Here is a 22,301-nt window from a genome sequence, read left to right as displayed (position 1 = left end):
CGGCCGTGAGGGGAGCGCTCCGATAATCCCGGGACCGGCCGAGCCCCGGCCGTGAGGGGAGCTCTGCGGTGACCCCGGGACCGGCCGAGCCCCGGCCGTGAGGGGAGCGCTCCGGTAATCCCGGGACCGGCCGAGCCCCGGCCGTGAGGGGAGCGCCCCGGTAATCCCGGGACCGGCCGAGCCCCGGCCGTGAGGGGAGCCCTGCGGAGACCCCCGGACCGGCCGAGCCCCGGCCGTGAGGGGAGCGCTCCGGTAATCCCGGGACTGGCCGAACCCCGGCCGTGAGGGGAGCTCTGCGGTGACCCCGGGACCGGCCGAGCCCCGGCCGTGAGGGGAGCGCTCCGATAATCCCGGGACTGGCCGAACCCCGGCCGTGAGGGGAGCTCTGCGGTGACCCCGGGACCGGCCGAGCCCCGGCCGTGAGGGGAGCGCCCCGGTAATCCCGGGACCTGCTGAGCCCCGGCCGTGAGGGGAGCGCCCCGGTAATCCCGGGACCGGCCGAGCCCCGGCCGTGAGGGGAGCGCTCCGATAATCCCGGGACTGGCCGAACCCCGGCCGTGAGGGGAGCTCTGCGGTGACCCCGGGACCGGCCGAGCCCCGGCCGTGAGGGGAGCGCTGCGGAGACCCCGGGACCGGCCGAGCCCCGGCCGTGAGGGGAGCGCCCCGGTAATCCCGGGACCTGCTGGGCCCCGGCCGTGAGGGGAGCGCCCCGGTAATCCCGGGACCGGCCGAGCCCCGGCCGTGAGGGGAGCGCTGCGGAGACCCCCGGACCGGCCGAGCCCCGGCCGTGAGGGGAGCGCCCCGGTAATCCCGGGACCTGCTGGGCCCCGGCCGTGAGGGGAGCGCCGCGGTGACCCCGGGACCGGCCGAGCCCCGGCCGTGAGGGGAGCGCCCCGGTGACCCCGGGACCGGCCGAGCCCCGGCCGTGAGGGGAGCGCTGCGGTGACCCCGGGACCTGCCGAGCCCCGGCCGTGAGGGGAGCGCTGCGGTGACCCCGGGACCTGCCGAGCCCCGGCCGTGAGGGGAGCACTCCGGTAATCCCGGGACCGGCCGAGCCCCGGCCGTGAGGGGAGCGCTCCGGTAATCCCGGGACCGGCCGAGCCCCGGCCGTGAGGGGAGCGCTGCGGTGACCCCGGGACCGGCCGAGCCCCGGCCGTGAGGGGAGCGCCCCGGTAAGCCTCGGGACCGGCCGAGCCCCGGCCGTGAGGGGAGCGCCCCGGTAAGCCTCGGGACCGGCCGAGCCCCGGCCGTGCAGGGTGTCCCGGTGCGCTGCGGTGCCAGGTGAGCCCCGTGGCTGCGGCTGTTTGCCGTATCTCAGTCACACCGTTCTGCCTGGCTCTGCAATCACAGTCTTTATGGGGCAGAAGTGTCATATGACACAGGGATGACTGCCAAATATCAGCAAGTTTTGACATAATGCCTTGGCAGAGCACAGAGATGCTCAGAGAGGAGACGCAGTATTAATTCTACTAGAGAGACTGGTAATGTCAACGTCCTGGTCTAACGAGCTTTTGGCTTTGCTCTTTTTTTTTTTTCTTTTTTTGGCTTTTTTTGTTTGCTTGTTGGTTTGTTTTTTTGTTTGTGTTTTTTTTTTTTTTTTTTGTTTGGTATTTGTTGTTGGGGGGGTTGTTTGTTTGGGGGTTTTTTGGGGTTTTTTTTTGTTTGTTTGGTAGGGGTTTTTGTTTCGTTGTTTGGTTGGGGTTGTTTGTTTTGTTCCACTATTTTCTCCAATGCTAGCATTTTGTGGGTGGGTACTCTGTGGCTGACAAACTACTGAAGGAAGTCCCAAGGTTTATAACAGCAACAAAGGAGGACGGCTGATTGCATAGAAGAGAGAAGCTGAAACACTGCAGCTGAAGGGAACCCCATTGAATTAATACCTGCTGGACTTCATAGTACATCCCTAGAGATGAGAAAATATGTAACAAGGAGCTTTGAAAAGCCACTTGAGATATTGCAATAGTAAGAAACTGAATGTCTATCATTGAAACGCCTGTAAGACGTAGCCAGGGCAGATGGAAACAAGATCGTTCAACTTTCTGTGCAAAGGAAGGGAACAGTATTGCCCTCAACCGCATCAGCTAGTAACAGAAATTCAAACTATGGCTGAGAAACGTGTGTTTTCATGTCACAGGGGCTGTAAGATACCATGGCACTAGCACACACAACAGCCAGCCCACTGCTCCAGAGGGAATGACAGCTTCCGAGCCATACAGCAGGGACTGTGGGTCCCTCCTGCACACAGAGACAGTCCTGCTCCACCGGAAAGCCAAAGAGCTGAACCTCAAGTCAAAATTAAAGAGCTCAGGTATCTGCTAGTTTTCTTGAATATTGACAGGATTTTGAGCAGGGATAGAGAGAGGGAAGGGAGACCAGAATTCACTCTTGAGAACAAATTCCATCATGGCATTTTCCTCATAACTACTCATCCTCTGGCAGTCTTTTATGTGTATTATTCTTCCTTATAACTTCAGGTGTTGAAAAGAAGTCAAGTATGGACACTAAAAATACTATGTTGCTAATACAGTTTAAGCAAAAGAAGAAACAGACCACTCAGAAGGCCATGCTAATAGCCTTAGCAAAGTTAGAGTAAAGAAGTGGTTAAGGATCTAGATGATTTAATCCAGTTTTAAGAAAAGGTTTTACAGTGAGCAATTAGATGCTGTTTAAGGAATTAATCGCTAATGGGTCATTAACTCTGACTGGTATTGTACAGTTAACAAGCCGAGGCAGGATTATTAGACTCAGCACCCAATTAAGGAGGAGAAGATATTTACAACAAAATGAACAAATGGGCTTTTAAAATGGAATGGGACAATTTGAAAGAAAGTGTAGGAACACAGAAAACTAGACAGGCTAGAAGAAAGATGTGATTGCATATGCCTCTGTCTCTTTATTTGCCCACTTATGTGTAGCTGGTAAAATACTCATTTTTAGCAATAAACTCACAGCTTTCCTTGAAGGACATGGCTGCACAAAGTAGATCCACTTACAGGGTTCACCTCTACAAGGTATAAGAAAGACCTGTTCAATATGCCAATAAAGGAACAACCACCATATCTTGCCATAATCTTTATTTGTTTGCAGGTGCTGAATCAGGACCTTATTAAAAGTGAACAGGCATCTTCAGCTGCTACTTCTGCTGCCCTGTCATTGTGGTTTTATCCACTGCCAGTCTTTGACTATCCCATGTAACCAAGCATCAGTGCTGGTGACAGCTGATCAGGAATTAGAGGGCTTCTTTCCAGCGGCTTTACAAGATACAAAAGAACTGCAGGTAAGAGAAAGGTAGGGTTGGAATGCCAAAAATATGGGAAAGCACTATTGAAATCTTGGAGAGTTGCTTATTAACCATGAGCAATAAGCAATAAGGTGAGAACTTTAGGGCAGCAATTTAATGTGCTTACCTGCAGGAGGGTTTTCAGCTTCAGAGCCACAGCTGGACTGCAGCCAAGTAATGGCAAGTGAGATTGTTCCTGCCCTGAGAAGGAAAAGTGTGCAGAGCCTGTGCAGTCACTCATTAGTGTGTGTCTCTTACTGACACAAACCAGGCCATGCAGGCACTTCTCAAGCACACCAAGAGAAATCCTTCTCTTGCAGTCACCAAAAATGCCATGCCTTCTTGCAACTGGTGATGCAAGCAAAGCTCACCTGTGAAAAGACCACCAGAATAAGACCTAAGAACTGAAGCAATACGATTTTTGTTCTCCTCTTTTACTCAGGTGTCCTTACTAGAAGTTAGCAAACTGCCTCCCTGGTCCTGACAGAAATGGCAGTTCTTTTCCTAGCAGCACTTCCTCTCTGCCAAGGAAGCAAAGAGATGTGTGCTGGGAAGGGTGGGCACCATCACAAATGCTGTGAACTGTCAAGTCCAGAGCCCAGCAGTAGAGTCTCCCCCAGCAGAGCTTCATTCACCCCAAATTCAGGGCAGACTACTTACTTGGCTTCCCTGCATGTCCTGGACCAGCACAGCTCAGGGGAGGGAAGCTGGGGGTCCTGAACACAGTGTGTGCTCTGGTCCAGAGAGGCAGGTTGGATCTGCAGGGAGGCTGGAGACAGAGGGAAAGGATTTGAAAACAAGAGGGATTCCTATTATCTGTAAAAGAAGCTCTCCATACAATAGATAGGGGCTGCTGTGGAGAAGGCTATGAAGGGATGTTTAGAAACTGCTGTCTGAGGTTAAAAAGCTCTCTGAAGTGAAGCTGAACAAGGCTGACATACTTGTTTCTGACAGGACTCTTAAAAGATACACACAGATTGTGAAAATATAATTAGATGCCAGCCTTTGTCTGGCCACAATGAGTGGGAAATGGTGAAAGGAGAGGTCTCCCAGTCTGCATTGAATCATCCCCAGGACACAATGAGGGCCCTTGTGCATCCTTCTCTCTTCCCTAATGAGAAACATTAATTGTCACAACCTCCCGAGTGTGTAGAGCACCCCATGCCCAGCAGAGGAGAAGGGGTGTTTCATTACAGCTTCTCAGCCCCATTACAGGCAGTAACAGAGATAATGAAAAATAAAGATGCCGCAGTTTTAGTTCGGACAGCCCGGCTATGGGCACTGGGTGGGCAGGGGAGCGAGCATGGCCCAGCTCTGTGCCAGCCTCCAGGGGCTGTCCTGGGCAGCCAGAGTGGGCAGGATGGGCCTGCCAGGCCCCAGCCCGGTGTCAGTGCCCAACCAGAGACCGTCTGTCTCTCCCTGTGGGCAGCTGGGCTGCAGGGGGCAGGAGCCCTGGGGGTCCTGCCATTCCCTTCTTTGCAGAGGCAAGAACTGTCACTGACTCCAGCCTGCAGAGCCCACCTGAGCCTGGCACTGCTCCACAAGGGCAATTGTGGTAGTGGTGTGCCTGGCCCAAGGACTGCAAGGGCTCCAGCCCCTCTGTGCCCACACCCATCTGGGCACACTCTCCATCATGGCGATGCAGGCTCCAGTGCCACAGCCAGTTTGGGCAGGGTTCTGATGATGGAGGACAGAGAAGAGCCCACAGCCAGGCATCTCCCACCCCTCTGTGCATTACATGGAGCAGAGGGTCGAGCCCAAGATGCCCATTTGGGTTCAGAAACATGATACACAGCCTCCAAGCAGATGGTGCCATTTAATGGTGTAAAAGTAGAACCCCCCCCTGCAGTCCCCTCAGTACAGCAGTCCTGAGCTCGCAGCCACCTTACATAGCTCTTTGCCCTACTGTAGCTTTTATTGCAACTAAAGCATCCAGCCAAGGAGGGAGAGCAAAAGAGATTGTTTTTCCTAAGCTATGGTCACGCCCCTAACTCTTCAGGGGTTGTGGAAAAGGGAATCAAAAGGACCACAAAATACAAAAGCAAGTCAAGGCTTAGGGGAAAGGCTAGTGTAAGGGACAGCCCTCCTGTGCCTGGCCATCCGTGGCAGCAGAGGCAGGATAAGGGTGTCCCTCGGGCGTTCTGGGATGCGCCTTCCCCATGGCTTTCTCCCAGGTGCTGAGAGGGAGTTCAGATTGTCTGCCAGGGCTTGCCGATGGACTGGATGTGCTCCTTGGCCTTCAGCCGCAGGGCGGCAATGCTGGTGTTGCGTGGGTCTGCCTCATCCAAAGGGAACTTGTCCACAAAAGTGGCCCCACACTGATAAGGCGGCGGTGGCCCCATGGCCCCCAGGGGCTGCAGCGCATGGGTCACTGCCGGAGAGTTCAGGAAGGGCGGTGGCGTGTAGCTGCTGGGCAGGCTCTGTGGCGAGGCCACGAAGCCAGGCAGGGTCTGCAGGGCCGTGCTGCTGGGCACGGGCGGGCTGAGCCACGTCTCCAGGGGCAGGCTGCTGCTCAGAGGACCCATGGGTGTTGCCTGCGGCGAGCGGTTGAACGAGAGGATGGGCGAGTCCTGCAGCTTCATGGAGGTCACCTCCAGTTTCTCCTGCCGCCTCCACTTAGCCCTTCTGTTCTGAAACCAAACCTGCAAGCAGAGCTGTATCAGCCAGGCCCTAGGCAGTGGAAAGAGGCTCGCCTCTGCAGCGGTACACGCAAAAGAGAGCGAGGGAAACACGCCTTGCCGAGCTGGGGCAGAAGGGAATTTGGGGGGCTCGGGCGTTCCTCCACGATCCACAGCCCTGCGCTCGGTGGAAAGCAGTCCCGCAGTGGAGCTGGCCCGCCCATCCACCCGCCACTGCCCTGGCACACAGCAGATTCAGCAGCCCCGGGCTGGGACACGCCACTCAAAGGGCAGCAGCACCGACAACGCGGCTGCCAGACGCAGGTCTGCCCCGAGCCCCGCGCTGTTCCGCCGGCTGGGCCGGCTCGCGGCTGTGCGGCAGCCGCGCCCAGCGCTCCAGCGAGGTCCCGAGTGTGGCCGGAGCCGTGCTGCGGTCACGGGCCCGCGCGCCGCACCGGGGCTGCTCCGGTCGCCGGGACCAAGGAGCTGCGCCGAGGCGCGTCGGGGCGGGCCGTGTGTGGCTTCCCGGTGCCGGGGGCCGTCGGGGCTGGGCCGTAGCGGGGGGGCGGACCGGGCGTTACCTGGACGCGGACTTCGGGCAGATTGACCTTCATGGCCAACTCCTCGCGGCTGTACACGTCGGGGTAGTGGGACTTCTCAAAGGCACGCTCCAACTCGTGAAGCTGGTACGTGGTGAAGGTGGTGCGGTTTCGCCTGTGTTTCTTCTTGGGCTGTTCCTCTTCCGACGGCTTCCCCTCGCCGCTGCTGCCAGCGGGCAACTCGGGGCTGGCGCTGCCGGGACAGTACGGCTCTGCGAGGGGAAGACAGAGGGGTCACCGGCGGGATCTCCCCGCGGGGCTTGCCCGGGGGCGTGGGGGAGCGGCGCCCACCCGTCCGCCCCCCGGCACCCGGCGTTCGTCCACCGCGCTCACCTTGGAAGCGCTCAGCGCGGCCCTGGGGCTCGGCCGGCGGCTGCTCTCCGGGCATCTTGGGCAGGCAATGCCGGGGCCCCCGCCGGTCCGCCTCCTTGGCGCTGCCGTCGGACGGGAAGGCGCCCAGCAGCCCGTCTTCCTTGGTGAACCCCAGGATAGCCTCGATGCTGTGAAGCCTCGACGGGTTTCCCCCGGGGCTCCGCGCCGCCGGGCCGGCTAGCGAGAAGGCGCCCTCGGCCATGGCGAGCGGGGCGCCGGGCGGGGGGTGCATGAGGCGGCCGGCCTGGGGCTCCGCCGCGGCGCCGCGGTCTTACCCGGCCTCAGGGCGGCGCGGGCAAGTCTGGCACGGTGTCGCCGGGCGGGCTGGCCTCCTTGGGGCGGGGGAGGAGTGCCAGGGGGCGGTAGGCGAAAGGGAAGGCGAGGCCCCCGCACCTCTTCGGCATGGAGGGGGAGGCAGGGCATCCCCCGGCCCCCGCCGGCCGCCCCGCCCCTCCCCGCCGGCCCCGGCCCCGGCCCCAGCCCCAGGCGGCGCCGGGCGATGCCATCCGGGGCCCCCGAGGCCGGGCGGGGCGGTGTCCGCTGCAGCCGGGGGCTGGCCCGGGCCGAGCGCCGCGGTCGGAGCCCCGGGGCAGGGGCAGCGCTGTTGGAAGCCGCGGTGGGACGGGCGGCGAGAGGCGCGCCGGGCACGGGGGGACAGAGCCGGGACGGCGGGAGCCGCGGCGGCCGCTGCCGGGGGCGCGGTAAAGGGGACTCAGCGAACGGGACGGGAAGGGAAGGGGCGGGAGCCCGGGGGTGCCGGGTCGGAGGACAGCGGGTCCCCGGCACGGCCCCGCGCTGTTCGGCGGCTCTCGGAGCCTCGCCGCGTTTCTCTTGTCCGACGGCTGCAGCCCGGATCCCTCCCAGACGGTTTGTAGGTGCGTCAGTTTCCCGGCGGCCGCTCGAAAGCTGCCCTGCGGGACGATCGTGCGGCCCCGGCCCGACTCAGGGGCACTGGGGTAAACGACGCTGCGCTGGTGCTCTGCGGGACACTCGCCCTGCGCCCAGTTGCCTCCATAGGCATTTCACTGACCAGGTACTTCCGGGCAGCATAGACGCAGGAGGTGGGCTCAGCCTTTCAGACCTCACAAACCCGAGGAAGCTCTAAGCAATATTTGCGAGGAAGTTCAAATATGCTGCTATAGGACAGAGCCTGTGAGAAGAGCTGATTCTGTGACCCTGTACTCCACTCTGCGAGTGGGGCCGGGGGGAGTAGCAGGCAGGGCACGGCTTCATGGGGGATGCACAAAATGTTTTTGGAGGTGAGGCAGGGAGCCAAATCCCACACATTTCTCTTTGTACTTGGCTTGGTGGAAGACGTGGACCCACCACAGGACCAGCCAGGTAACAGCATCAAGTCTCCTGCATCAATCTTTCCCGTGCTTTTTTCTTTCTGTCATTTTCACACCAGCACTTCCTCTGAGGCACCAGCTACCTTTTGTCCCAGCTTGTTTACGTGAACAAACCCAGTAACATCCAGAGTGGTTTTCAGTCTACATTTAGATTTGAAGTTGTTTCCATTTGAAGCCCGAGGAGAGTGTATGTGAAAGAAAAACACCACTGCTACTGCTCATTCTTCCAGATATATTAGCTAGTCTAATAAGTATGACCTCTCTCAATAAATCTGCATTTTTTTTATTCCACTTCTGCCCCAAAAGGCTCCATATCATGTAGATTTTTTCCAGAGGAATCACTTCAAAGTTTGGCAGTGCTTGCTTCTGCCAGTATCCACACTTTTTGCAGGTTTATGTTCTGATGTCCCAAAGTAGATTTCTTTTAGGAGTGCACGGCTTTTCCTAGCTTCAGGTGAGGTTTGCCTTCACTGTCTGCTTAGGGGTTGGTTTGAGGCCGAAAGAACTCAGGCATCCGTTTGCACAGAGGGAAGAGGCCAACAGAAGAGACAAGAAAAGGTTAGTGTGGCTTTTGTGGACGCTATAAAAAGCCAGTCAATACCATTGTAGGGACATTGGAGGGTACTCAAAGCAATCAGCCAGGGGCCATTGTGTTCCTTTAATCTACATGTGTGTTTCCCAGGAACTCTATTAGTGAAGATGAATGAACTGTGCAACGTCCCTAATTTCTTCTAATTTGAAGCTGGGGGTTTAGACACTCAAAATCAGCACAAAACACACCTGTCCCTCCAGAAGTCCTGGGCAAAATTAGGAATCAGTTTGCTTGTTGTAGTTAAGAAAGATAGAAATGTGAGATGAAGGAGCAAAAACCCTTTAGTCAGTGCCATAAAAGAGCATTGGATCCTGGCACAGATGCTGCTTTTGGGGTACTTGTCAAAGTTGTCAGTTACAGAGTTAATACTCGATTTTTTGCTGGTAATCACAATATGAAGGCAGAAGAAAAGCCTTCCAGCCCTGAAGCACGGTACTTGAGTCCCACACAGGACACAAGAGACCTTCCTTCCTGACAGAGAAGGCTCTTCTTTCCTCAGCAGTAGAATATTCCACTTGTGTTTTCCATGTGGAGCTACATTTGTCAATGTAGCATCCTTCTTGCAGGCGAGAGGAATTGTTGAAAGAGGAAGCCATTCCCTTGATCCCAATTTGAAAAATATCTGGAAAAAAACCCATAACCCTGTAGCAGAGCAGAGAGAGTTCTTACTCTTCCAGCTGTAGATCTGTCTTTTCTCTCTTGCCATGCTTCAGGCAGAGACTGTGTGACACGCATGAGGTGTTGCAGTGCTGCAGGGAGGGAAGAAGTCTAATGGTTCCTCTGATTGCACAGAGGGTTTAGATAGGCAAAGAATGGTAACTGAACTTTTCCCTTTGAGTCTGATGTCCTGGCTGTCAGTTGAATCACTTGCAGCCCTCTGAGATATGTATCGTATGAGTATGAAGCCTCAGAAACTGATCCTGTGGTACATCCCCGCTTTGCAAAGACCATTGACTTTTGGAAACTTGTGGAGGCAACCAGAATCGAATTTGAGAGTATTTGTTAGGGGATGAAACAGGCAGGGTTTGTTACTTGCCTTTCCAAGGGATACCCCCATTCCATCACCTTATTTTTTTGCAATGCATTATTAAAATTTCTCCTGAAATTATGCTTGGAAAGTAACAGAAGTCCTCAAGACAGACAACCTGTAAAGTGCAGCAGTCTGCTGTACCTCCTCCCTGTACATGTATAGTGAAGACTAAAGGGAAATAGTTTTCATCCTGTAGTCACTATGTGACATACTCAACAGTGGACGTGGACACGGTTTCACACAATGAAATCAGCACCATAAAATGCCGCAGGTTCCTCCTTCCTTTTCTCCTGCCTTTTCTTTATGTCCAGGTGAAATAATTAGTGCCTTGCAGAGCAGACATTTGAAGCTGAAGTCACACTGCAGGAGAGACATTGCTCTCCAGACCAAAGATGTGCAGCAGGAAGGACCTCCCTGAAAGATAAATGGGGCTTTCAAGGTCAGACTGCAAATCAGCAGGAGGGAAGCAAGGAAAAGGAGGAAATATTCACCTAATGGGAACCTGTACCCTCCTGCAGTTTTCATGCTCTGTATCATCTGTCAGATTGTTAAAAACAACCAAAAAAAAAGAATTTTTCCTCCCAAAAATTCCACCTAAGGGTGGAGTTACAGGACCTTCTTGAAAGCATAATGCATGAGGAATCTGCTGTCTTCTCCTGTCACTGTATTGCTCACACTTTCATTGTTTTTCTGCTGAAACTTTGCATGATCTGCCCAGGAGAATCAGCTGTGTTTTCTCCACCTCCCAGAGTCCTGTCTGGCACCCAGGAGTTGCACAGAGATCTTGTCCTGCTGTCTGTCCAGGCTTTGGGTATGGAATAGGCTCTGGGAACCAGGCAGCCCTTGCTGGTGGAAGCACCATGGACTGGGTGTGAGGGCACTGGCATTTACGCTTGCTATGGTCACAGGGAGGGAGGGGAGGTTCATGCTATAAGGCTATATTAACACAATCCTTCTTTACTTGTTTTCCAATTAGCCTAATTGAATTCGGATTGCTTAAGAGTGGGCACTGGAGACATTTATCTTGATGGGATGAGGGTCTTGAGCTACAGCGATCCTATTAACACTAAGAACTCAAATCCCAGGTAGGGTCCGTCCAGCAGTAGCTGCCATGTGACCTAACCCTTTAATCTGCTCCTGACAGACACATGGACACACAGACATGTCCCTGTCCATTCTCACACGTGCATTGCTGCATGCACACGTGTACATGTGCATTTGCACACAGATATGGACACAAACATTCCCAGACTCACATACCAGCACACATGCACATGCAGTGGCTGCCCTGTGACCTGTCCCCAGGGCTAAGCACCTTGAGAGCTGCATGTACCTAGGGTGCCCTCACCACCTCCTACTCATGTGCCTCCCCAGGCCTGTGGCTAGCGGCTGAAGACAAGAACAGCTAGCCCTGCACGTGCTGCCAGGAGCAGGCAGCCACCTTTGGCAAGATGAAGATCAGGCTCCTGCTGAGGGCAGCACAGATTTGCCCCCCTGCCCTGGCTCTGCCACTCCAGACTAAATGTGGGAGCTCTGGTCTAACAGTTCACTCCTGTACCAGCAGCACTTCAGTGGGGCTGGGCTCCCATCCTGTGCCAGTCCCTAGCCACCTCCCAGTCCTGCTTGTCTCTGCCAGCCCTGACACTTTTTTTGGAATCTTATTAATCGTTTGCCTGGTGGTTCTGACTGTACTTTCTTCTCTGACCCTTTAAACTGTGAAAATGCTGATCCTATATCTGCTGGCAAATTTAATTAGATCCTTTAAAGCACCAGATGCTTTCAGTAAGATTTTTGGGATGTCCCAAGCACATTTTAATTCAAAGGTCAAAACCCTTAGGCTTGTTTATTTTGGTGTTTTATAGATAGGACAATTCAGTCTGTAAAGCAACACAACAGTGTGGAGACACCACCCAGATTTATACCAATGCAGAGGGAAATGCATTGAGCCTCATAAACCTCAGGCTGGTTGAGCTGAGCTGGTGACTATTTTATCTACTTTATGTAAAGACCTCCTAAAAGACCCCACTTTTCTTTCCACATAGATAATTAGATTCTGTGGTGCCATGTGAGAGCAGAATCCCAAGAGGAAGAAATCAGATCAGAAGTGTTGGTGGTTTTAGGCAAAATAGCTCTGATGCTTGAGGGACCTGCTGAAGATAGGTTTTGTCCACTAAAGAAATTACCTGTTGGATGAGAGCCATTTAATGCACTAGGACATTCTCTGGAAAGAGCAAGGAAGGTCAGAACTTGTCAACTCTGTGTTCCTAGGTAAGAAGGAAATGAGCAAGAAAAAAAATGCCTATTTTCTTTATGGGGAAGAAAATGGGTAACAGGTTTTCAGGCAAGTCTGTTCAGTTTATATTTGACGAGTGATTGATGAAATAACTTTTCCAAGCTCTATTTGCAGGAAGGAATCTCAGCTTCCTTTTACTGTTAGCAAACTGGCTGTGTTCAGGGAAATTAGAAACTACCTATGAGAACATTTAACATAAGGTTGGGAGGAGTGTTTTAAGAAAGTGCTTGTGTGCTCAGCAGAAACATTAGGAAAACTGGCAATCAACTTGAAATGTAACAAAGGATACTAGTCAAAAATAGCTAAAAGACATACAAATAAATGTATTTGTCAAATAAATGTAATTTGCCTTAATTAGCCACGATCCATATGTGATGAACACACAAAGCTGCACGCTGCCCTCTCTGTTTTTTTGCAGACAAGGAGGCAGGCACCACTGTGATTGTCAGTGGTAATGAGATTTTTAAAGGCAGCGGCTTTTCTCTGGCCTTCTTCTGTATCTCAGTGTCTGTGCCAGTGCACCAGGAGGTGGTAGGGGGACTTTCCCTTGCCGCCTTGGCACCCAGCAGCTGTTGGAGCAGGAGGGAGGGTAACCTCTCTCCCTTGCCCTTCTCTCTGCCTCACCACAGAGGTGACTTTGCCAAAAGGCGAATGCAGCCTCCTTTCCAAGTGACCAGTAAAATGCTGCAGGCATAGCACAGGCTCACATCCTCCCTGAGATGCTGTGTCTGTCTGCCCCTTGTCACTGTCCCCGTGTAGCTGTGGGTGACTGCTGACCCCTCTACAGGGAGGGAGAAAAAGAGAAAAGGAAGGAAGCAAGCAAGGAAAGAAGGAAAAGAGAAAGAAAGGAGATAAATCATATTTAGTGAATTTGTTAATTTAAAATTATTATTTTTACTTGATTGGTTGGAGACAGAAAGAGAGAAAGAGAGAGAGAGAGAAAGAGACTTATAAACCTGTAGAAAGGTTTTACATGTATTCATTTCCAAATTTTATTTCCAGACTAGCTCCTGGAGAACTTACAAAGCCATTCATTTTATAGAATTCCTTGGGAGTAGCAGCCTGCATGTCCCATAGACACAGGCAGATCTAACATTAGTGAGAGCTATGCCTTTCCTCAGGTTTAGGTGCCCCACCCTGGCATAACCTTCCATGTTTAGCCTTCGATGGAGACAACTCCCAGAATCAGCGTGGGGAGCTGGTTTTAGCCTTGTGCTGGTACCCCCAGCCCTAGAATTTGGCACACAGAGCAGACAAGCAGACAGTCACTGCTGTCCCTTGATGTTTGAAGTGTCTTTGAGAGACTGGGAAATGAAAGCAGACTGGAGAAGCCTGCATTGCTCCAGAGCAGGACTCACTGAGGGCCACCAAGCCTTACTTTCCTACAAGTCCCCACTCAGTGTATATGACAACATTTTTGATCCAAGCTGTTGAGTTACATGCTTCACTTTTTGCCTTTTGCTACACTTAATACAGAGACGATTTTAAAAATCAAGATTTTGCAGCAAATGTCAATATCTGAACACTGTGTTTGCCTCAAGATGCTTGAAACAGACATGTTCTTATAAGAAATAGAGGTGTTTATTTCTGAAAGCAGGATTAAATGAGTGGTTACCTCTAGGTGATTTATCAGAAGTACAATTTTGTTCGAATCTACACATTTAACAGCATTTCAGTCATGTGGAAAAAATGGAAAAAGGCACATTTTTTCCCCAATATTAACTTCTTTAAAGCCATTTTTTTCCATGGGGGAAAAGGTTATGTTCAAAACTGAGGATCGGTTCTAACTTCCTTCTAGGCAGTCCCAGCAGGTAAATTTTTACTCTTCCCTCAGGGTTTTAAGTCTCTCTCATCACTTTTCTATATTTACACTGAATGTTATAGAGCTAAGTGCATCCCTCTGCCTGCTCTCCCTCTGCAGCCCCATTAACACAAGACTGAAGTTACAGCCTTTGGGCAGTGGTGGCTCATCTACATCATGGAACATTTCTGCTCAGCTGCCTGTTTCATCTCAGTGAAGGTGGCTTGTGCCTTTTCTTTGATGGCATCCATGTCCATATTCTGGATGTTCTGCAGCTGGCCCAGGATAGAGTCCTTGTCTTCTTCCTCCTCCTGATCTTCTGCCACCATCTTCTGAAGGTCTTCTGGCAATCCCACATCATCTCCAGCCATCTGTATTTGATTCTCATCCAATTCACTCTAAAGCAGGAAACAAAACCAGCAAATGAGAGTATTTCTGCTCTCCCAGGATCTACCAGTGAGCCTCTTGATTTGTTCTTTTTTAGGGTTTTAGGGAGAACTGGAACGTGCACAGATTTTTCAGTCAATTTTTTTTTTGTGTGTGTGCAGTTTGTGAATTCAGGGCCTCAGTCAGCCTGCATGAGAGTTCTAAGATTTTTTGGGCACTGTCAATTATATTTCTTTGAAGGGCTTCAGCACCGTCAAAACTGAAGCCCTCAGTGTCACTTGCCATTTTAGAAATCTTTGCTATGCTGATGGTACAGGAATTCCATTCCAAGTTATTTGTAGCCCCCAAAACCATGCTGCAGGACACTACCGAGCCTGTCAGCTGCTGTGCTGTGCCTGTCAGCTTCTGGTCAATGAAACAAGAGCTTTGGAAGAGCTGTGGTACCATTTCCTTATTCAATTCTTGGGCAGGGCGGGTGGGGGAATTTTTAGGTATCAGCACTAAACTGAAGCCTTCTGGAAGAAAGATGTATTAAACTTCAGAATGAATTACTGGAAAAAGGGTCCCCCATCTTCCCAAAACGTGTCTAAACTCTGTCTACATCTTTGGTTGGCCTCTCTGAGTTGTGATGAAGAGCAGGGGCTGCCTGGCACATAATCAGTGTTGCAGTGCTGGTAAGTGGGGTAATAGGAGGACTTGGACAACAAAAGAGAGGAGGGAGGTTGGTTGTGAGTCTGAGAAAGCAAAAGGAGACAGGAGAAGAAACTGGTTAAACAATTAAAAGGGCTGAGATGCAGTAAGCACTACACACACTTGCTTCCTGCCTGCCCACTGAAACACTCCATCAGTGGGATTATGTCAATTTTTCAAACAATGGTGATTTTGTTCACATTTTCTGGTGGATTCTGATGGATCCAGAGCTCAGAAGAACAGGATATTTCGACACAGTTCACACATCAAAGATAAGCATTAATGCCTCATTACATCTCCAAAATTAACCATGACAGCAGCAAAGGCCTGATATGAATAAGCAGCAATGCTATCAGCAGGAGGTGTTTTTTAGAGTGAGGGGTATGGGTTTTACATGAATGAAAGGACAAATGAATGCAGGGACACATATGAGCAATGTCTGTGTTGTTGCAGGCCTTAGCAAGGACAGGCAGGCTGGGGGTGGTCAACTGTATAACCACTGTTTATGGTTCCATATTTCTACACTTTATGTTTGCAATTACTGTACTTCCCTTTAATCTGATATCCCCCCCATATCTCCTGTGAAACTGTAGGGAGCTCTAGCAGGATTGTTACTGCTCTGCGGATAAAATGGGTGAGGTCGTCTCTTCACCTTTTTGGTAAGAGTTGCTGGAGTCAGATGTGTGGGAGCTAGAAACAATCTCCCAAATGGAAGAGGTATTTTTTATTGATTGTGTAGCAGAAAAAATTGTTTTAAGCTTTTATTCAGCAACTGATGGCTATCAAAGGAGTTAGCCCTTTTGAAATCCTTGCCAGTAACAGTAGAGGATGCTAAAAAAAAGTTAATTACTGAAAAAGTGCCCCTAATCAAACAATCACACATGTTCTTTACTTTAGATTTATTTCTAAGTTAAGGCATCATCACTGCACGCTACTGTAGTGATTCACATCTTTGGCAATGTGAACAATTGTCTGGCATGTTCTTGCATCAAAGCCCACTGTCCTGTGGAAGTCTGGGATGTGATGTGTAACAGTTTGGGGATCCAAAGTGTTCTCTGACTAAAAAAGAATATATCGAGATACAGTCTAAAGCAGTACAATTCTGCCCAAGCCACCTGCCTCTACCCACTTGGCATTTAGCTTTAATAGACCTAAAACGAGCTTCAACAGGGTGGGGTTGCTCAACAAGAAGCAAAAAGGCACATGATGCACATATGGCCTCTTCACTTCCTTCTAAAATTTGAGCATTTGATTCTTATTTACTTTGATTTGAAATAGAAAAGTGAACACAGAAGCAACATCTACTTTACTAAATTAAATATGCCTGGCACTGGTCTCTTGCCTCAAGGCCAGCTGGCCTGGAAAAACCCACTGGGATGCTATTGAACTCTGTCTCCCTACCAAACAGGGTGGTCCCATCTAACTGCCGATTGGGAATGCCTGTCCTAAGTCCCAAACTGGCCATGGGGACTGCTTGGGAGAGTGCCCAGGCCAAAACTGGGTCAGACATTATTCTGACAATTCAACAGCATAGGCAATAGAGTCTGAGTGTGTGGTAATACTTTTTGACTCTGATTATGCATCTGATGTAGTCAGTCCCATATCTGTTTTGCTACAGATGCAATAGAGTTCAATACATATACAATGATACACAGGTAGTTGTGAGCAGAAAACTGTCTAAATATCTGCTTTGTTACAATTTGACAGTAAAGTCCTCTGCCCAAAGTAAGGTGCAAGGGTCCAGTTCAAGCATACCAACTTTATTTTGTAGCATTAAGTGTGTGCAGAAATGAGAAAAAAGGTGAATGAGGGAGAGAGGGAGAAGGATTAAGATAGTGCAAGCAGGAGATGGTCACCATCTGATATCACAGGGGAAATTCCTTCTCTGGCACCCACAGGTAAAGGATACAGTTTAACATTAGACAGCTCCATGTCCGCTGGGCAGGAAAAGCAATGTCCCTCAGGGAGACAGCGTTTTTCACTAAAAGTTTTGTCAAGCTCCCTCAAAGGGAGACAACGCCCTCCAGGAGGGGAGAAGAACAATCAAAGTTTGGTTTTGCTTGTTAAATGGCACTTTCAGTCCTCTGAACAAGGATGTTAAAATCTTCTGTGCAACTTAAGGAGCAAAGAAGACCAAATGCTGGTTCAACACTGCTTATATGAAGTCTACTTGTAAACAAAAAAGATCAAAGCTCACAGACTAATCCACAAGGGAACCAAACTCTTCCAGCATCCCTGTGTGATGTACTGCTTTCCTTATGCCTAACTTATCCTGTCATAACATTTACCTATGCTTATGTGAAGAGATCCTTAGGTAGCTGACTCCAGACCTTATCCTGTGATTCATCACCTATTAATGCACCAGTAACATATAAAACCAGAGTTCACCTTGCCTTGACTTCCAGGTGGAACTTAAATTAGCAACACAGCAGCACCACCGTCCTTATGCCACTGATGGGCTGCAAGTACTTCACAAGTAGGTGCAAGGAGCCAAATGTTGGAACCAGCAGCCTTCCTCCTCCGAAACACCCTCAGAGAATCCAGAGATCACAGCTTGGAGCAGCAGAGCTGGTGAGTGAGGACTGCTCTCTCCTTACATCTGCATTGGGACTCCTTTTTTCCACAGCTCACCATCAACTCATGCCCCTGTGTTTAGACCTTGCAGAAGTTCATTGATTACTGAATCCCAGTTCAGGAAAAAGGCAGCAAGTGGATAAGAGAGTTTGGTGAGATTTTAAAAAATCAGTATTATTATTAAAATATTAATGTTTGTATTTATATAATATTTTAAAATGTTTTGTATTAATCTGATGCATTGAATATGCCAAAGATGAAGAAGTTGTCCATAGATCAAATGTCTCATGGCTAAAAACATCTTTCTGATGACAAACCTAAGTTGACAACTCTGTTAATAGGATTAGGTTCATTAAGGGTCTACTTTCTCTTATAAATCTGGCCCAGATAGCATGGAGCTTTAGATTTTACGTGGCAAAGGGGGGCCCTGCTTAGTCCTGAATTTCATGCTTTTACTTAAAATGCTTGCTAGTGATTGATAATGGTAATATTCAATGTTTCTACATCATACTAGGCTACCTGAAATGACTTTCGATTTTCAAGATATTTAATGCATTATCACAAGTCTGAGAGCATTTTCCTGACAGAATGTTATATTACAGCACTGTTTTTTTTTTTCAGGGACATATTAGCATGCATGTAGTAGTTTCATTTCCTTCCTGCTGTAACATGTTTTCATAGGGGCTGATGAAAACCAAGAAATGCTATATAGGGAGAAACAAAAGCAGGAAAACATATCCTGCAATATTGTTTTCTGGCTTAGAGCTACTCTCCTACCTTGGAGACAAGTCTTCTATTTTTATTACTGAAATATGGCTCCAGAGAGCACTTGGTCCATGCCAAAGCCAAGATCCTACTGGAGATAGGTCAGATCACCATTGCAGACTTGGGTGTCTATGAGGTGCTCAGCCAAGGGGGACTGGTGACCTGGACACCATCTCCAGCTGTAAAAGGCACTACAAGTGGGAGAATTTGAAAACCAGAGGCACTCATCTCCACTGATGTTTAGTTGAGACCTAGGCACTAAAGTATCCTGAAGCTTTCCAAAGCAGCCCCTCTGGGAGCTGAAAGCTCTGGCAAGATGCTGGGTAAATGCTGTTCAGGAGCTGTCTCAGCCTATGCCTCCAAAAGGAAAGCAAAGCCTAATTATATTTTACTCCTCAGCTGCTAATTAAAATGCTGGTGTTTAGAGACTTAGGCCTCCAATCCAATCAATCACTTAAAATCTTGGACTTATTTTTTTTGCATAATTAATCTTTCAGTAATTAAACTCACCCTCAGGGTATGTTGTCCAGCTAGAGCACCAGAGGAACCAGGCTCTTAGGGGTGGCATACATCTTACCTGAGTTCAGATGTCACCTGGCCTCCCTCTGGAAGAGACACAGCCACTGGGAGGGGATCCAACTCCACCTTAAATGCTTATTTAAAAGTTTGGCTAGATGAGGCTACAAGTGCTGGTCTCTTTCTGTTGATGATGAGTCCCTAAATGACTTGTTTGGATTAAGCACTACATTTTTAGCAGCTAAATTTACAGGATCTAGAGTCTTCACCTTCCTCCATTTTAATTAATCAAAAAGCACGGGAAAGTACTGATCAGAAAATGAGTGGTAATGACTCAGAGCTGGCAGGTGAGTAATACATATAAACTCTCAAATTGCTATGAACCACATATCCTTGAGGGGTATAAATGAAATATGCCACCATCTTCCCAGCAGTGACAAGTCAGGGCAAATGTGTGATCCAAACCCCTGGAAAGAGTACTCTGTCCTGTATTACCTCTCTGCTGCCCATGGCAGAAGCTTACAAAATAACGCAATAATTAAAAAAATTATTTGAAATAAGTTGCTTGAAGCTTTTGCTTAGCTTACAAAATAACAATAATTTTTAAAACTTTTTGAAATAAGTTGCTAGAAGCTTTTGCTTTCAATATTTTGGTTTTCCTGGAAATATTTGACAGTGCCAAGATCACCAAAGAAAAAGGAATGGGCAGGTTGAAATTCGGCCTCTGGACTAGATGAGCTCATGAGCTACAGGCTTACCTTGGGCAGTCTGTACTTTTCTCTCAGGTGAACCCTCAGAACAGCTCGCTCTGCTTTTTTCTGTGCAAATGCTGCATCTCTTTCCATCCTGGAAATCAGAAAGAATGTTCCTTCAAGATGTTAATAAAAACAATCTTTTGCACTAAACCAGTTGCTTGGCTGCAAAAAGCTACACATGGGAGTTATTCACCAGATTAGTAACTTGTCCAAAGGCAAAAAAGGAGCAATACCAATAAAGTGATGCCAAGGGGCCACACTTCCTGTGCTTCTGTCACCTGTGAATTTTCCTGGTCTTTCTTTGTGCATTCATTGTTTCATAAAGGCAATGAATCCTAAAGCTTCCCTGTATGGAAGAGTACTGACTTCATCTGTGATTTTATAAAATGTTTTCATTAGATTTAAGAACTGGTCTGCACCCTTTTTTTTTTTTAGATTACATATGCATTTATTTGCAAAATGTGTCTCCTCAAAGATTTTCGGTAACATTTGATAACACTCACCTTTCATCCCCCTCTCCCTTTAATTTCTTTTTTCCCCAGTAGTATTTTCATGGAAGTTTTATTGCAAAATTGATCTTGTTTCAGTACAGGTATTTTGGCACATAAAAACTACTTCCAAAATGAAATATTACTTTTCCTCTGCTTCCAAAATTAGTGTTTGGATTTCTCTCCCTCTAAAAACAAAACCCCCACAAACAAACCTAAAATCTGAGAAGTACCTAAATCCTGCTTGGTTACAGGTTCAAAACTGCCTGAGCACAAGTTCAGCAAGGCATATTTACTTTTCTGGTCTCCACTTCTGCACAGCTGAACACTGGGCAAAATCCATGGAGCCCTGAAAAAAGACCATGCTCTGCCCATTTCAGAGATTTCTGACACAGCACCACATCTCATCCAGAGATGATCTTTTCTCTTAGAGTTTCTAACTGTCCCATAGGGGTACTCCTGCCCTGCTTCCTCAGTACAGTTCAGCAGGGAAAGGACACATGCCCCACTTAAAACCAGTATAGAAGTAATTATTTTCCCAGGCATTTCCCTATCCCAGGAATCCTGTATTTTTTCTCAGTCTCCATAAAGCATCTTCCTGCCAGCAGGTGGTAATTTCTCTTTTAAGTATCACTTGACAAAAGGCAGAGCAAAACATTCTGTGCTTTTTTTCAAACCAAATAACACCTCTTCAGGGCTTCCTGATCGAAATGTCTGATGCTAAATACAGACCTGGGTACCTCAAATTCCACCAGTCATTAACCTGGCACCTATAATCATCTTACAAGAAGGATTTACACAACTATTATGTAATTGACCATTAGAGGAACAGATGCATTTGAGATTTAAAAGTCAATCGTTTTATTTATAATTATGCATGGTTTGAACTCCTTCACACACCAAGTCCTCCATTTTACTTGTTTTCATAAACACAGCAAGTGATAACGATTGTCTTTACAGACAAAATTGAGACTTAGTTGATTTTAAAGTTCTGCTTTATTTAGTAGATTTTAGAAAAAAAATAACCATCTTAAACCTTTGCTCAAGATAAATGAGCACTCGGTACTTTTTCAGGTCTGCCATAATAAATGTGGACAATGAAATATTTAATATTGAAATTGTACTCCACATGGAATTCTAGAACAAATCATATACATTAGAGAATTAAATCCTGCACTACAAACATCTTGGAAAATCTTTCTAGATAAAATAACATCACCTAGGAATAAGTCCAGCATATCAAGCTGTGGAGATAGCAGGAAAGCATAGGACAGAGTTGCTAGATGGGGAGAGGGGCAGGAAGAGGGAATGTAATATTTTACCATTTCCAGTTGGGTAACTTTTATTCTGGAAAGTCTTTTTAGCAAAGATTCATCTGCTTTAAAAAAAAAATAGTGGAAAGTAGCATGTTTGGCTTTTTCTTGGGTTATTTTTATTTGCACAAAGTTACCAAGAATCAGCCCCGTACTCATAATAAGGGAACAGGTACTCACTTCTCCTCAACCATTTGCTTTTGATATTCCTCATACTCCTCTCTGGTCATTCCTGCAGCTGCTGCTGGATCAGAAGGAGTGCTTTCTTCTTTGCTTTCTTCCCCTCCACCTCCAAGTCCCAAATTCTTTACCTGGTTGCTCAACATACTTTTCATTAGAAAGGCCATCTTCTCAAAAAAAGAAAAAAAGGAGCTACAAGAAAACAACTACAAGAAAGCCAAACAAAAAATGTTTTCAAACACAACAGGTGTAAGCGAGAGGGTTTCTACAGCCACATCAGCTCTTCAAGGGCACAGTGCTAGTGAAACGTGAATGCCAAAACCAGTTTGTCAGCCATAATCTGGATTAAAGAAAGAACTCCTTAATATATAGAGGCAGATGGTTCAGATTACTCCAAAAAAATCATTAGATGCAACTACCTACTTTTTCCATTAATACTTTAAGCTAATTTTACACACACACACACACACACACAAAAATCAATTATAGTGTGCAATTGCATTTTGACATCTTCAATCTTGAAGTTTGCTCTCACTTTCACAGAGATCACAACATTCCCTGGATCTGAATTTAAAACCTGCTTGACTCAATAGTCATAGTAAAATAGCAAAATTGAGGCTATTGAGTGGAAAACACTCAGATTTGAGATTTGAAAACTTGAGTTCTTCATTAAGCAAAAACCCTTATTCTTTTTATACA

At 48.6% G+C, this 22,301-nt stretch overlaps 2 protein-coding genes and 1 long non-coding RNA gene across 3 annotated transcripts; 1 reads left to right on the top strand and 2 right to left on the bottom strand.

Moving 5' to 3' along the window:
- Positions 1-1,711: 1,711 nt before the first annotated feature.
- Positions 1,712-18,109, top strand: LOC137467890 (uncharacterized). Its single transcript, XR_010995648.1, has 3 exons — positions 1,712-2,308; positions 3,088-3,277; positions 16,910-18,109. It is a non-coding gene; the product is annotated as an uncharacterized lncRNA (long non-coding RNA).
- On the bottom strand, positions 5,083-7,882 carry LOC137467893 (retinal homeobox protein Rx2). The gene is made up of 3 exons (XM_068179316.1): positions 6,831-7,882; positions 6,480-6,709; positions 5,083-5,922 (listed from the first exon to the last, which is right to left on the bottom strand). The coding sequence occupies exons 1-3, from the start codon at positions 7,099-7,101 to the stop codon at positions 5,470-5,472; spliced, it is 954 nt and encodes a 317-aa protein (XP_068035417.1). The 5' UTR covers positions 7,102-7,882; the 3' UTR covers positions 5,083-5,469.
- Positions 13,691-22,065, bottom strand: LOC137467888 (complexin-4). Its single transcript, XM_068179299.1, has 3 exons — positions 21,603-22,065; positions 19,625-19,712; positions 13,691-14,332 (listed from the first exon to the last, which is right to left on the bottom strand). The coding sequence occupies exons 1-3, from the start codon at positions 21,767-21,769 to the stop codon at positions 14,105-14,107; spliced, it is 483 nt and encodes a 160-aa protein (XP_068035400.1). The 5' UTR covers positions 21,770-22,065; the 3' UTR covers positions 13,691-14,104.
- Positions 22,066-22,301: the final 236 nt, after the last annotated feature.

This window comes from Anomalospiza imberbis, unplaced genomic scaffold (genome assembly GCF_031753505.1).
Source record: "Anomalospiza imberbis isolate Cuckoo-Finch-1a 21T00152 unplaced genomic scaffold, ASM3175350v1 scaffold_85, whole genome shotgun sequence".
NCBI classification, from domain to species: domain Eukaryota; kingdom Metazoa; phylum Chordata; class Aves; order Passeriformes; family Viduidae; genus Anomalospiza; species Anomalospiza imberbis.
This window is presented reverse-complemented; position numbering and strand designations above follow the sequence as displayed.